Raw genomic sequence first — 15,656 nt, 5'->3', positions numbered from 1 at the left:
CCTGGCAGCCCGCCTGGCCCTCGAGGAAGGGGCCCCGCTGCCCCTCACTCCTCCTGGATCCGAGTCAGGATTCAGGCTCCTGTTGGAGCCTGTGGGTGTTTTCTAGGGGGTAGAATTCTAACCCCTCCACCCTCTCCCTCCTCAGAGCCCCACACTCGAATAGGAGAGAATGAAGTTCTTTGTCTCTAAGGGATGCAGACCAGAACGGAGGGACCTCTGGTTCCCAGAGGGAGGAAAATCCATGATGTCTGCTGCTGAGGGAGTTGTTACCACAACGTCCCTGGAATGTATTGACAACTACCAGCAGTTCTTTCCCAACGGCCATCTCCCCGGCCTTCTTAAGCCACTTCTAGCATCTTCTGGAGGTTCATGAAGGGTCGAAGGGAAGAAAATCAAGAAAGGGATTTTTACCTTTACCGGGAATAGGAATACATTAGAGTATTCTATACTGAGCGCTTACGATCTCTCAGTGTTCATTGTGTGTGTGTGTGTCTTAATTTCTAGACAACTTTAGCCAACAAATCCTCACATAATTCATGGTGGAAAAACTTTAAATAGTTTTAATTGATTGTTTTTCTTTTCTGTTGAAGGTTGTTTTTTTTTCCCCTCAATCCATATGGAGATGACTAACATTCTTGGCCTAATGTGAAACCCTTTAATTAAACTGTACCTCTTCCTTGTGGACCCAAAGCGTGAAGCACTGGTAATTTTAAACGAATGGGTGTAATGTGTTAAGCTAAGAGAGCCCCAGCCCATTCCACCAGATTGTATGGCCACAGGTCTGCAAAGGAAGTACTGGCTCTAGACTTTCAATACCATCTCTACAGTGACAACTCCCAAATTTGTATCTTCTTCCTGGATTCATCCCCTAACTCCAAAATCGTATATCCAACTAGGAGACCTTCCACTTGCATGTCGAATAGGCATTTCAAACTTAACATTTAGAAATCACATTCCTAGATTTCCACCATCCAAATCCTGCAGCTTCTACAATTTTCCTCTCATTCTCTCTCCCATATCCAATCAGTATTCAATCCCATTGCCCTTCAAAATATATATCCAGAATCACCCACCTTCGCTACACCTCCACAACTTCCACCTTGGTCAAAGCCATAATCATATCTCACTTTTTTTTATTACTGTACCCTTGTAATTAGTCCCCCAGTTTCAACCTTTGCCTTCCACTCACTACTCAAGTCCCTCACAACACAGCAGCCATCGTGATCCTGATAAAAAGCAAGAGAAATCATGTTCTTTCTCTGCTCAAAACCCTCTCATGGCTTTCCATCGTACTTAGAATATAAACAGAATTGTCGTCATGGCCAATAAGATCTGGCCCTCTAGTACTGTTCTCTGACTTCAACTCCTGCCACTCTCTGCCTTATTCACTCCTCCTGCCACACCTGTCCCTTTACTTTCCTGCAAACACACCCACATGTGGCATGTGTCTGCTCTGGTCCTTTCACTTGCTGTTCTCTCCCCCAGGATCACTCTTCAGATATCGACATGCTTTCCTCTGTCACTTCCTTCAGCTCTTTACTAAATATATTTTCATCAGACCTCTGGCCACCCTGTGTAAACTCACTACCCCTTCCAAACTCCCTCTTCCCCTTTCTGTTTTATTAGTCTTCATAGTACTAACATATTTTACCTTGCTTAATGTCCTCCTACTAGAATTTAAGCTTCATGTTTTGTTCACTGCTGTATCCGCAGCACCTAGAACCATACCTGTTACAAAGTAGGCACTTAATAATTAGTCATTGAATGAGTAAGTGAACTGTTTAAATATGTTCAGAGAAAGCAACTACCCTTGCCCTTAACTTGGTTGAGTGTAACAGTCATGAAACAATATAGCATAAGAAATAGTGAAACCTAGGAAAGAATAAAATTGTCTAGGACCACAGAGAAGATAGAACATACTATCTGGAAGGTATTGAGGAAGTGGCAACTGAGGTGGGCCTAAAGGTTGAGGCCATAAGAGGACATTTCAAAAGGATGAAAATATTGCAAAGGCATGGGATAAAAAAGAAGGTTTTGGGGTAAATGGGAGAAGTTAGCTGGAGTTTAGCTTAGATAGGGGGCGTATAGGGGACAAAGCCAGTAACGTGGGTTGAGACCACATTATGAAGGTCTGAAGGTCCAGTTAAGGGATGGATAATTTGTCAGCCAAGGTGAAACTGAAAGATTTACAGCTAAGCCTGGAATGATAAGATTTGTGTTTTTGAAAGCTAACTTCAATATTTGTATCTTTTATGAAGCCAAGAGGCAAGCTTGAACACTTAGTCCAGGTGTGAGATGAGTGGTTAATCTAAGGTACTAATGGTGTGGAAATTTGGAGAAATGGCAGGAGACTCACTGGTTATGAGCAAAGGCAGCAATCACAGTCCTACCGCTTACTAACTATACATTACTTAACCTCTCTACCCTGGTTTCCTCAGCTGCAAAATGACCCAAACAACAGGTTTATTGTGAAGATTAAATTAGTCCATGTAAAGTGTTTTTCATAGTGTGTGACACCTGGGACTGCTTGAGAGCGTAGTTACCACATTATTATCAATTTACAGAATTTGTTGATCAACAGAAAGTGGGGAGGGAGTGGGGGAGAGAAAAGATCAAGATTTCTAAGGCTAGACAGATGGCAATATCATAAACAAATTGCGTATGTTTTCCTCACCAGACCAAGTAAGGTCCTGGACCAGCATCATCAGCATCACCTGGGAACTTGTTAGAAATGCAAATTATAAGGCCCCACTGTAGACCTAATAAAAGAAAATTGGGGTAGGAATCAGCAGTCTGTTTTAACAAGTCCTCCAGGTGATTATGATGCATCTCAAGTTTGAACACCTGTCTTGCCTAAAGGTTTCAGCCCTGGGCAAGTTCACTCTTGATTCGGTGAGACTGAAAAATGACAATGGAACGTTCTTGGGGTAAAAGGGTTTATAATTGACTTTATTCTCCCAGCGATGGCGGCGGGTCAAGTACTAGAATCCCATCCACCTCAGAGCAAGTCTGCATGCAGCAAGTTGGTCTCTGCCTCTGGGCCTCTCTGCCCCCACAGCCATCTCACTCTCTGTTCTCAGACCTGCACCACTCCAGCGCCTACTTGCCTGCAGCCCAGAGCACTGGGTGGAGCTCTTTATATAGAGTCAATGATAACATATTGCCCACCTGTGTGTAGTGAGCAAGCTGACCAGGGTCAGGTGAGAATCCTGGCCATAGGAACTTCCATTTTCTCCACCACACCACTGCTTTGGAGTCTATGTTATGGATTGGCAGACCTATTCTTAAGGGCTAGATAGTAACTATTTTAGGCTTTGACAGCAATGGGGACTCTTGCACTATTCAACCCTGCCATTGTAGCCCAAAAGACAGTATGTAAACAAATAAGTGTGGCTCCTGGTAAGTGATAAAACTAGTGGTATGACCATACTAGAATGACAGGTGGGAGACAGTGAAAAGCAAAGGATCTAGTATGAGACTGCAAGCAGCAATCACTGTTCCACCATTTTATAAAATTTTATTTAGGGATACAAATTTGAATTAATAGCTTTCATGTGTCGTGAAATACCAACTATTTTAAAATTCTAGCTTGTGGCACATACAAAAACAGGCATTGGGTTGGGTTTTGCGCTCAGGCTGTAGTTTGCCTACCACTGGTCTAGAGTCCAATAGACCAAACTGGAGCCAATCTACAACAAAATGGAAAAAAAATGGCACTATATAGTACTCATGTATGTCAGTGCAGGGTGGCTTAGAACTAATATTTATTCTGAGATTACATGCTTCCAATTTTATGTGTTAAAATGCACTTTTCTTTGTGAAAATGATGGTGATAGTAAACCATATTTAGTAGTGGTAGTTTTTTAATGTCCCTGCCTAACAGAAAGCTGGTGATCCTGTACCAGTCCCCCATTTTTTTTTTTCTGGAATCTCTGTAACTCTGAAATCCAAAGTCTAGGATTTCACTGCTCCAAACTAAGTAAACATGCTTTTCTCCTCTAAAGCCAAAAAGCTGGAATTTTTGGATTGGAGGTGTGATCTTCTTGATTTTAATTCACAGGATGAGGTAGATAAACCACCAGAAAACTGAACCCTGGGAAGAGAAGCTCTTCTACGAAGGAAAGAGAATTCTTGGTTCTAAACCCTTCAGTTTTAAATTGTGGTAATCCCTGAACGAAGACGTATAAAGACAATATGAGAGTCAAGGCCAAGAGGAGAAAGTGGGGCTGCTAGCTGTAAGGGAGCCTAGGAAAACCTTAGGACCCATAAATGAAGTCCCTAAACAATTCTCTATTTTATCCATAATGGAGTAATGACCATTCCCTTTTGCCCTCTGCCTAAGGGTATGGACGGAGTTAAAGCCAACACTTTCACCATTCCTCTGAGGCTTTTAGAAAGCTAATTCCATTTCCGTGACCTACATTCTTTGAAGGGAATGCCTATGGCTTGGAAGGAGCAGGTAACAAGCCCTTTTTATTACCTGAATGGGTCTTGGTTTCCCCACCCCAGAAAGAAAATTGAAATAATCATCTTTAAATAGTCCTTCCAGTTTAAAGACTGTATGAAGCTGTGTTTTCCTAACAGTAGGGCAGAGCTAGGTAGTAAAATGAGACTTGTTTTGGCTTCTTCCAGGGAGTGAGGATTCATCTATGCGGCTTCCTGAGGCTCTTGGAAAACTAAAGACGGGTTGCGTGGCTGGCATTAGCCCAGCCCTACATGGCACCGAAATGAGACCCACAGGAGACCATGGGTAGAGAGATCACCTTTCCCTTCGGGAAGCTGGGGGATGGAAGCCGGTATGGAGCCACGGTTCTGGCTCCGCAGCACCGCCGGCTCACAACTCTTTTCTGGCAGAAACCCCAACCAGCGTTCCAGGCCTCCGCGAGCAGGATGCTCATGTGCTGCTCCCCTTCTCCCCGCTGCCGGGGACCTCTCCAAGCGCAGGACGCACTCTCCTTGCTGCCTTTTTAAAAAAAAACAAAATCACAACTCCAAGTTGGGCAATTTTCTCCCTTTTCCAGCCCCGCCAAAACTTTCAGTGGGCCCCGCCCACTCCACGTGGCCCTCCCTTCCCTGTCCCAGCAACCCTTGCGAGAACCCCCACACCACCCCCAACACGTGACCAATTGTTATGTTTCCTTCCTGGGGCTCCCTTTTCGCTGGCACCAACTAACGACTGAACAAAAGTGCCCCCTTCAGGGTGAGCATGGGGCAGCAGCCTGGGGAGGAGAGGAAAGCTGAGGACTGTAGTACGATAGGGGAATGTGACTGCTTCAGCTTAAAATGATTTCATATCCACATAGCTCAATGGTTAATAACATTAAGGATCACACAAAAGATGAAAATTCGAAAAGGATATCATCAAAGAAAACTACTTTGGGAGTGGAGTCGGGTAAAGCTTTAATCCCTAGCTACGAAGTTACCTCTGCTCCATTTCCCCTAGTTTTTTAGTGATGTTGGCAGAGCTGTCTGAGATACTCAGATACCAAACAAGAACCAAGAGTTCTGTAATTATGGGTTGGATAATGGGAACATGGCCCCTCCTAGGGTGAAGGTTCTGCTTCTTGTCTCCTTCACCACCTTTCCTTCCCCAACGACACTGGAAGTAGTTCTCCTTCTTTGGGCTCATATTCCTTAAGATGACATAAAACATTTCCAGAACAGAGAAGAGAGTCTTCCTTCTCTCACCATTGGGAAAATTTTCCCTGGACAGGAAAGCATAAGATCATGTTGGAGGAAGAGGAATTGGACAGGACAGCAAAAATAAGTCCACTGGGAAGGCTTGATGTCCAGAACAAGGGGACTAACCAGGAAAATCTAGAAAACAGGGCAAGTGAAGCCAAGCAGAGAGAACTGGTTTGTTTGGGGGAAAATTCTGAGCTAGGTTTTGGCCATTTTCCTTCTTGTTCCCACATGAAATATGGTTGGGAGATTGGGTAGGGAATTAGAGTGAGGGAAGGTATGTTGTTGGAGGCTGACTGGAAGAAGGAGTTGTACATCAGGCAGTGCTCAGAGAAGGAAGGGTAGGGAAGGATAAATTTAAAATCAGAATGATCATGGGGCCATTTGCCCCGTGAAAGTCATAGAGGTCATGAATAGTAGCCAGTCCAAGAGCTACAAGTCCTGGAGCCCAAGGAGGGGGACCTCATTGTATCCAAGAAGCATACTACCCTGGAGCATGTTATGGAGCAATCCATGAAAGGGAGGAGACCCTGACAACTACTTTGAAGGAAAACAGCCCCAAAGCTATCAAGCTAGAGCATTAAGGATTAGGGACACTTGCTCTTCTGTAACTCGGCATTTGCCTGCACTCCCATTTCCACGTGCTATTGCCAGATTCCTGGCCTTAGTGGAAGAAAAGGGAGAGAGGCTGTGGTGGACAGACAGACGGAGACCCTCAAGGCTCCTCCAGCCCACTGCAGTTCCAGATTTTGGCCGCTCGAGGTCTCCCGAGCTCAACCACAGCCCCAGAGTAAGGGAAGGAGAGAGAGAGAGAACCTCTAGAAAACTGTGGGATGTCATTGATGACTGTGAGCAGGGAGGTGACCTAGGGGTCATCTGCTCTGAAGCTGTAGACCCTTTGCGTGGTTGTTTGGAAGGCATTTAGCCTCAACTGTTCTCTCTAAAAGGGACTTGTGGCAGTGGAAACTAGCTCCCCACCTCTTAACCCTCACCCCGTTCTCTGTGGTCATTTCCTCCTCTGTGCATTTCCTTCTCCTCCCCCATCCTGGTGGTAGGAACACCACCACCCTCCCCCACCCTTTGGCCTGTCAGAGTCCTGAGGAATGCTCTCACCCTGGCTAGGTGCCAAGCTGCGGACTTCCTGGGCTTTGGGGTGGTGCTTGGTGGAGGGGAAGCCCTTTGGACAGGACAGCCACAAAGTCCTAAACAGCCTGTGTGCTCTGGAGGCTCATGCATGTTGGGTCTCTCTCTCTCTCTCTCTCTCTCTCTCTCTCTCTTTCTCCTCTTTCTGCTAAGCAAAAGGCTCATTTGTCATTCTCTGTTGCCACCACCTAATTTCCTTCCCCCACAATAGGATTTCTTTGCCAGGGCAAAATATACACACCCTGGAGCTGGTGGGCATCCCAAACACTGTGAGAGAGGGAAAGCACCTATTTCAGAAACTGCCTTCTCTGTTTCAGAAAGCTGTAGCTGGGAGGAGAGGTTCAGCTGCCAGGGACCTGAGGTAAGAGGTTTATTAGAGGTAATTCACCTGCCTTCTGGAGCCTTCTCAGAACTCTTGGGTCTAAGGAAGTACTTAAGTCTCTACATAGTGAAGCCTGGGAGTGGATTTCTGCGTATCTGACCACCTTCACTCAGCCTTAGCATGTCCCTGAAATAAATCAGCTGAAATCTGAACTCACTCGTCCACATCACTGCCAAGGAAATCTTTCCAGCTAGCTGCAGCAGACTAACTTGCAGGGGTGGGTTCAGCAAGAATGAGGAGCAGACAGAAACCACTCCTGAATCTAATGAATAGAGAACAGATCTGTCAAGAGACCTCTGGCTCATATCCAAAGGGTCACTGCTCAGAATGTTTTTGCATTTGGGGATTGGAGAGTCTCCTGATATTGTGCACAAACGACAAAGTGAGAACTCAGTCCTGTGATGTCCCCGGCCTCACAGTCCGGTCCCTCAGTGCAACTTTTGCAGCTTGTCTCCCTGACGTCACCGTCTGTAGACCTGTGCCAGATTCCCAAGTTCCTATCTTGAAACTTCAGCCCCCACACTCGAGGCCTAGGGGAGAGCCAATGTAGGTCACTGAAGCTGAGCCTGCAGGGCTGTCTGCTCCTTGAACCTTGAGCCTTTTAGGCACAAAGAGGAAACCAGGCAGAGAAGTGAGAGAAACAGGTCTCTGAGACTCAGAAGCAAGTATTCCTGAAAAAGTTAAGCAGGGAGAGGCTGGGAGTCAACTGGTCACACCTGAGACCTCTGCTTCCTTAGGGGTACCTCTGCTCCTTAGGAGCTGCATGTGATGGAGGAGGGAAGGCCAAAAGAGGGGCTGAGCATGGCTCCAGGACTTGGTTTTTCCCCTAGACCCCCACCTTGCTCAATTGCCCATGTAAGGGAACCCTTCTGATTGGTGTCCATACCCCATTCTCCAGTCACTTAATTTCCAGGTTTGGGTTTCAGTCTCAGGAGCCTTTGTGTTTTGCCTTAGCGTCCCTCTGCTTCCTGTGGTCAGTTTCTGGGTCTCAGGAAGCTGGAGTAGGCCGGGGTTGCCTCCCCCCTCCCCCATTGAAAGACTTTTCCTGCTTGTTATCTGTTAAACTCATATTGCCCCCTGGGTACTTTCAACCCTCTGGGACCTCATTCCTTTTCTTGGCTGTCCCTACCCCTGCCTCCAAGATCCCAAGGACTGTGTGTTTTTGTATGTGTGCATTGTGTTCATAGGTTCTTAGTTATGCATGGGGACTCAAGGACCTATGGTTGTCACTAGCTTGGGGTCCCCATAGCCAAAAAAATAGACAAGGGACCAATTTCCACCTCTAGCCTCAAAACAATTTAAACTCCTCTAATAGGAGCCTCAGGACAGGAAGAAAAGTAGGTAAGATGGAGACAGGATAAGTAATTGCAATCCTAGCCTACTCATCCTTCCCTCATTTCCTTCTTTCCCCCTTTCAGATCTCAGCTACTCATTCTCCCACTACTCATTTACTCTCATATCCAGAATCCTTGCACACAGTAGGCACTCAGTAAATGCTTTTTACACTGAGTCAAACTGAATCTGGCTTTGCTTTGTGGGATAAACTTTGAGATGAAGAAGCACAAAGAGGGAAGGTGGACATTCCCCAGATTCTGGGCTAGATTCTCCTACAGGACTGATTGCCAGGGAACGAAGAGCTTTGAGCAGTGGTTCTCAGAATTCTGCATGTATCACCTGGAGGGCTGCTTAAAACTCAAGACTGCTGGACTCTACTACCAGTTTCTGATTCAATCAGCCTGGGAATTTGCATCTCTTAATAGTTTCCCAGGTGATGCTGACCCCAAATCCCTTGACAAATCCTGGGACCACCAGTGGATCCCCAGAACCACTGTTAGGGAACCCGAGAACCACTGTGTTAGGGAACCACAGCCCCTCACCCTAATGCTCACCATGGGGACCTAGGTTGGTGAGATTTGGGAACACGTGACTCCTGCTCAGTCCTCCATCCCAACAGGTCCAGGGATCTAAGAAAGATAGGGCAAGCGGGAGCAGAAGTCGGTCTCCGTCTGATTATCCATCCTGTCTCTTTTAAAAATAGTCCATTGACTCCATCCTTATTGAAAGTCACTTCCCAAAAACATGTTTTGCAGCAGCAAAGGAGCACTAGGAATTTCCTGTGGCGGAGCAGCGCCAGTGTGGGGAGGGGAGAGGCAGTGCTGAGCGAGCGCCTTCCCTTGGCTCGAGCAGGGCCACGTGCCCCACCCCCTCGCTTGCACATGTCTCTGCCGCCACTGCCGCAGCAGCCGGCCTGTTTATGAGCGAGTTGTTGTGGTAGAAATGGAGCAGCCTGCACATGCCCAGGCCATGTGACCCCAGCAGCCCGCGTGAGCCTTGAGCCGGCACAAACACACTCAGCCCTGTCCTCTGCTGGCCAGAGGAACAGGAGAAAAGATGGGGAAGGAGTGAAAGGGCAGTGGGCTCCCTTCTTGTCTCCTGGCTCTTTATACTGTTTCAGTCTCCTTTTGTCTCTCTGAGCCACCACCAGGGGAGCAAACACCCAGGAAAGAAACGTGATTTCCCCAGGCATATTCTCCTCCCAGGCAGCCCCTTGGCGTTTACAAAACCCAGAGCCCTAGGCCCTAAATGAAAAAAGGGCCTCCCCAAGCCAAGAACGCAAAATGGCCAGCCCCAGCCCTGGAGTTACGTGCTGATGTCAGCTCGGAGCCAAGACTTGGTTTCCCTGCAGCCTCGGCTCTCCATATCGGGCTACCTGGTCCCCTCTTTCTAGGAAGGATACCCCACAGAGATTTAGCAAGTGCCCTTTCTAGCATTAAAACAAGGAGAGGTCAGTGACACAAAGCAAGGGCTCTTTCAGCAGCAGTGATCTGTGGGGTTAGGGATGGGAAGGGAAAGTCTGCCAATTGGGAATAGGGAGGAGCTGAGGGGAGGGAGGGGGGATCTAGAAGAACTACACACTAACCCTGGGCCAGCTGGAGAGCAAACACGCTTGTGAGAGACAAGCTCAGCCTCCATACCTCATGGAAGTGTCCCCTCCCAGCCCCATAGAATCCTACTCTCATCACTCTAACCCCAGACCCCCACTTCCAGCCCTCGCTCCAGGCCCCTGCCTGTGACCCCATTTCTGAGCAGCCTGTTCCTCTTGCTGGGATGTGAGACTGTGCTGGAGTCAGGCGGACAGTAGGTTAGCAGGAACAAGCAAATGAAACGAGCACGACCCACATTTCCTCATCGCACCAAAACTTCGCAGATCCTGCATTGCAGAGCTAGCTTTTTTTTTTTTAATCTCAGCTGGGCCCCTACACACGTCTGCATTTTTGCAACCAGCACAGATTTTTTTTTCAGGGTGCAAACTGTGCATTCTGATGAGCCAAAGCTCCTTCCTGCCGCATTGAAAATCTCTTTGGCAAATTGCTTTTCCCCCACCACCAATTTAGAAGAAGGGGAGGGATCCCAAATTTGTGAAGTCGCATCCTCTCTCCTTCCACTGCCCCCTCCCCCAAGATACTGCAGTCTTTCCAGCCCAACTAACAGCTGCAGACCAGGAAAGAGGGACGGGAGAAGGGAAAATGAGCCTTGTTTCTTCTTCTCATGAAGGCTGAGCTGGCAGGGCAGGGGTTGCTTTTTTCCTGGACAGCCCATTTCCCTCCCCATCCCAGCCAGTGTTTATGTAAGCCTCCCAGAAGCTACACAAGGCCCCTGATGCCTGCACATGCTGTGGCTCCTCTGAGGTCCATCCTGCTCACGAGGATTGTCATGAGCCTCTGGCCTCTGCGGGCAGCTGCAGAGAGATCCACTGAGGCCCAAGGAATGGGGAGACACTGTATAAGGAGAGGGTTTGAGATAGAAATTGGGCTAAGGGGTGGAGGTAGGCAGGCACACAGGCACCCTTCCACCACTCCCCACACACATTCCCCTGCATCTCAGTGCTACAAAGGCTCACAGACAGCCAACAGGCAGGTTTAAGAACCTGGAAGATGACACCAGTGGGTTCCAGCAGCAGCATAGCAAAAAGTGGACAGGATGGCCTTGGCGTAGCATGTGCTGGATGCCACCACACCCCAACCCAGGAGGAAGAACCCCTGCCAGAAAGAGGGCAATCTGGGGCTTAGTTTTCCACTGCCAAGGACAATTCATGTCATCTCCCAGATCTTGTGTTGTGCATGGGATCCTAGGCTCTGAAAGGGGGACCCTCCTTCAGGTTCCCTAAAACACCTGCCAATGAAGCATTGGCCCAGGGTGGTGGGTGGCTTTCAAAGGGCTATTTTTAGAGGTGCACATTGCTCAAAGAGGTAAATAGGGAAGCAGGATGTTGTTTCCTTAGGGCTTTTTAAACTTACCTCTTTTGTGGCTTTCCACACTTTCATTGAACCAATCCGTTAATACATCCCCTGAAAGGAAGCAGCACAGTGTTTTAAAGGGCCCTGACCTACCGGTTGCACATCCCAAAGTTAGGGGGCTAGGGGAGAACAGAGATCAGATGCCTGCTTCAGTTTCTCACCTCTGTGCAATCCATGTGGAAATTTATGTTTGTTGCCCCCTGTTCTGGCCCCCTTTGACCTTTACAACCAACCACACAGGAGAATGTGGGAGGGAGAGAGGGAAGAGTTTAAGGGAGGAGGAAGTGGGGTTGGAGTTAAAAGAGGGCTTCTGGGAAGCTGAGGTATTTGTGGGGACCGGAGCAGCGTGCTTCAGGCTTCTCTTGGTGACACACCTCACTTCCAAGCACCAGCTCAGGAAACACCAAGGTGAGCTCACACCTCAGACATTCCACCAGAATAATCATTCTCTCCAGGAAGGGCAGTCTTTCTAGTGGAAAGAGTTTTATACTCAGGCCTGGGGTTGAATTTCAACATTTCCATTTTCATTGTGACGTTGATAGTAGTAGTTCTGAGAGGTAGCAGGGGGAGCTTTAGCCCTTCCCCAAACTTCTATCAACTCCACCTTTTGATGTGACATCTTCTCAATCTTAAATGCTTCACTTCCAATACAAAGATAAATAAAAGACAAATATATTTTCAGTATAAGACAAAATCGCCTAGTCTCTTTAGTATGTTGGGTAAATTAATAAACATCTCTAAGTCTCAGATTCTGTCTCTAAAATGAGATCTACAGCATAGGGTTGCTGTGGATATTAAATGAGATAGTGTGTGTAAAGCACTTGGCACAATGCCCAACATACAGTAGGAACTTAATACATATTTACTATTTCCTTTTCTTGGAAAAGGGAATAGTAAGGTAAACATAGACTCTGAGGCAAAACATATTCACGAAGCCCAGCACTGAATCATGCCTTACCTTCTCTTTCTCTATCTCCCCCAAAGACAAAATTTAGCATAGACTCTGACCCTCATGTTCATGAAGTTTTCCCCAAGACGTCAAAGCTGTGAGTGGATTAGGAAAGATAGTTGGGCCTTTTAGAGACTAGGAAGAAGATGTAGAAGGGTAGAGAATGAGTCTCTCCCAGGCACATGGCTGGATCCTTGATTTGGGGGCATCCCACAGGTTTCTATCCAGGTTTACATTACTTGGGAAGGCAGGTTTTCCCCTGGGCAGTGGCTCGCTTTGTGAGAAAGGAGAGGGAAGGGAAGGTATCTACTAAAGTCTATCCCAGTTTCCAGCAAGGACTCACCTTCAGTCAGTCAGTCAAGCAGTAGGCCCAAGATTTGGGCTGCCCAGGATTTGCCTAGGGTGTTACCTTGTTACCCCAAACAACCTACTGGCCAGGAATATAGATCTTGGATCAAACACCCACACCTACATGTACTCACACATGAAGCCTCTCATATAATCACATGCACACTCTGACCAGAACTAGAGTTCTCAATCCCTTCCTCCCTCTGTTTTATCTCTGTTCTCCCCAGTGCACAGAAATCCAGGAGTATTAGACATATTTGAAAACACACACACACACACACACACACACACACACACACACACACACACACACACACACACAGGATTCAACCCTACGCCTAAATGGTGAGAATCCCAGACACTGAGGAATCTGAATAGAAGTGTGTAAAACATGGAGCCAGAGCTATGCTTTGCTGTGCCAGGTCTTCTATGTGCATCTATTCCACATGGTTCCAATCTGAGCACTGCTCATGAAGAGTCCAGTTCTTTCTTGGGATGAATTTGGCTGTGGGAGGGATGGTTATGTGTGTGTATTTGTGTGTAGAAGTGAACTGGAATGTCCAGCTGGCAGGAGGGTGGGAGGCTGTGTTGAGAGGCACCTACTGTCTTAAGTTCAAGGTTGAAGTCAAAGAGGGGCCAAAGTTAGATTTTACTCCAGGTCCAAAAAGCTAGAAAACTCAACCTTTTCTCCCTCCCTTTGATGGCTCTGGGTCCCATAGTTTCTGTACTTCTCCCAGCAGCTATTGGCAGAGACAGGAACAGGGTGGAGAGACTAGAAGTTTCTGGAGTCAAGAGAGTTCTGCCTCTTTATTCTTCTGTATCCTTCTCTCCAGTTGTAGAAGGAAGATGTGTATCTTCTCTCCAGTTGTTAAGAGAAAAGAAGGGGCCCTATTAAGAAGTGCAGAGGAAAGAGGGAACAGAGGTAACCTCCCCTCCTTTTCCTCCTCCCTCCCAGTCTCTGCGTTCATACTTCAGACAGACTGCAAAACAACCCAGCTTTGTGCCAAGAGCTAGGCTGACTGAATTTCAGCACTCCCTGCCTCTTCTTCCTCCTCCCTCTCACTGGCTGCAAACTCGGGGATGGAGTCTTGACCACGGGCCCTTCCCCTGTAGGGGAAAAGACCAGCAAGTAGACTGGGGTGGGCAGGATCACCACAGCAACAGACAGAGCTGTGGGCGTTAGGGAGGGTCCAGGACCACTAAAGGGAGTGTGCCAGTGGTGGTGCTGGGGCCAGTGGGGGGCTGCAGGTCATGCCAAGCTCCCCTAGTGTGAGAAGAGCTCTGGCAGATGCATGGGCTCTCGACCTGGCTCTGATGAAAAGTCAGGACGGGCACAGAGAGCATGCAGCATTGGACATGGCAGCTCACCTCCCAGCTTTCCCTCCAGAGCACGGAGAGAGGAGGGAGAGGGGGTGGAGGCTGAGTTCAGAACCCAGTTTTCCTGAAAAGCCTCTTTCCTTGTTTGTCCTGGCCCCTCCCAGTACCTCCCACGCTCTGCTGCAGCTTCCCAGCTCTGGGCCAACAAGCTAGAAGAGGCCAGGAAGAGCCCACTGCCCTCCCTCTCCTTCTCTTCTTGGGGACGGGGATGGGGGAATAAAGCTAAAGTCCAGGGCATTCCAGGGAGCCCATCCTCTCCTGGGAGTCAGAGGGTCAGTGGTCAAGATAGCTGCCCAGCCACCCCCACTTCAGTCAACATTATGGTCTTTTCAGCTACTCACTTCCTTACTGCCCAGCTTACTCTGTCCTTTTGCCCACAATCTTCCTTTTCTCTACCTCTTTGGTGGCTGTCACGTTTCTAGGCATCCATCAGTGCTGCCCTGGTTGCTGCCTGGGAACAAGTAGAGAAGGGCTTTCTGTACAGAACCCCCCCCCCCCCCCCCGCCCTAGAGGCACTGGGACTGAGGAGGAACAGGCTGGAGGCAGCAGGTGGCTCAGGCTCACCTGACTTCCATCTCTCCCCACAATGCAATCCTCAAATGGGACAGACCTCTACCTGAGACCCATTTTCACCAAGAGGGCAATTGCTGCTCTGAAAGGAGATGCCGTATGTTTCCAAACCCTGTTCAGTGTTTCACTTGTGTATCTGCCCATTTCCCTGATGACACTAGGAATACATATCTAACTTTGGGCCAGTAACTTCTTCTAAATCTCATTTTCGTCATCTGTGAAGGAGAGAGGACTAAGATGATCTTTGTGTTCCCTTCTAAGTTACCTTTTGTAGAATTCGCAGCTACCCTCAAATACTGGGGGTGGTGTGTGTGTGGGAGATGGTATCACTCTGCCCCCAGATCCCTGCCTCACCTCTAGCCCCATTACTTTAGGGCTTCAAAGCACTTTCATCATAAAGTTCCCCTCCCCTGTTTTTTTTATTTCCCAGACAAAGGGAAATGACTCATCTCAAAGTCACCTCGAGTGAGTGGGGTGGTGTCATACAAGCAAATAGGGAGTCCCTAGGGACATCCTCACCGCCCCCCCCCCCCCCGCCCCATGGCAACTCCTTTCTCTAGGGGTGTTCTCCCGAAGGGAAGTATAAGGGAAAAGGGGTAATTTTTCCTTTGGTTTCAGGACTTAGCCGTGAAGCATAAATTCAGCTTAAGCTCCTGACTGGGGGATTAAGCTCCCTTCCCTACTGGTCATCTCTCCTTTTGTCACCAGTAACCTCAAGGCGAGGTCAGTCCTGCAATCACGTGAAGCTCTCACGTTTGCAAGGTTTGCAGAAAGGGCCCATTAACTTTGATCTCCCAGGGAACTGCCCAGTTTGCCAATTCCTTCCCAGGAATTCACATGCCTCTGCCATACAGGCTTTCCAAACACGCCACCGTGACTCTTCAGCGCACCCCACCCTACCCCGTTC

At 48.1% G+C, this 15,656-nt stretch overlaps 1 protein-coding gene across 6 annotated transcripts; it reads right to left on the bottom strand.

The window, feature by feature from the left end:
- Window positions 1-3,568: 3,568 nt before the first annotated feature.
- LOC130683575 (uncharacterized) lies at window positions 3,569-15,266 on the bottom strand. Of its 6 annotated transcripts, none has more exons than XM_057501457.1 (4): window positions 14,521-15,266; window positions 9,097-13,690; window positions 4,764-4,963; window positions 3,569-3,689 (listed from the first exon to the last, which is right to left on the bottom strand). In XM_057501457.1, the coding sequence occupies exons 2-4, from the start codon at window positions 9,732-9,734 to the stop codon at window positions 3,577-3,579; spliced, it is 951 nt and encodes a 316-aa protein (XP_057357440.1). In that variant the 5' UTR covers window positions 9,735-13,690; window positions 14,521-15,266; the 3' UTR covers window positions 3,569-3,576. The 6 variants fall into 6 exon arrangements, 5 of the variants coding, with proteins under 5 accessions (XP_057357440.1, XP_057357442.1, XP_057357444.1 ...); XM_057501459.1 differs by having other exon boundaries at window positions 9,097-13,661; XM_057501461.1 differs by having other exon boundaries at window positions 9,097-13,656.
- Between the last annotated feature and the right edge of the window lie 390 nt (window positions 15,267-15,656).

Source organism: Manis pentadactyla, chromosome 4, assembly GCF_030020395.1.
Source record: "Manis pentadactyla isolate mManPen7 chromosome 4, mManPen7.hap1, whole genome shotgun sequence".
Classification (NCBI taxonomy): domain Eukaryota; kingdom Metazoa; phylum Chordata; class Mammalia; order Pholidota; family Manidae; genus Manis; species Manis pentadactyla.
This window is presented reverse-complemented; position numbering and strand designations above follow the sequence as displayed.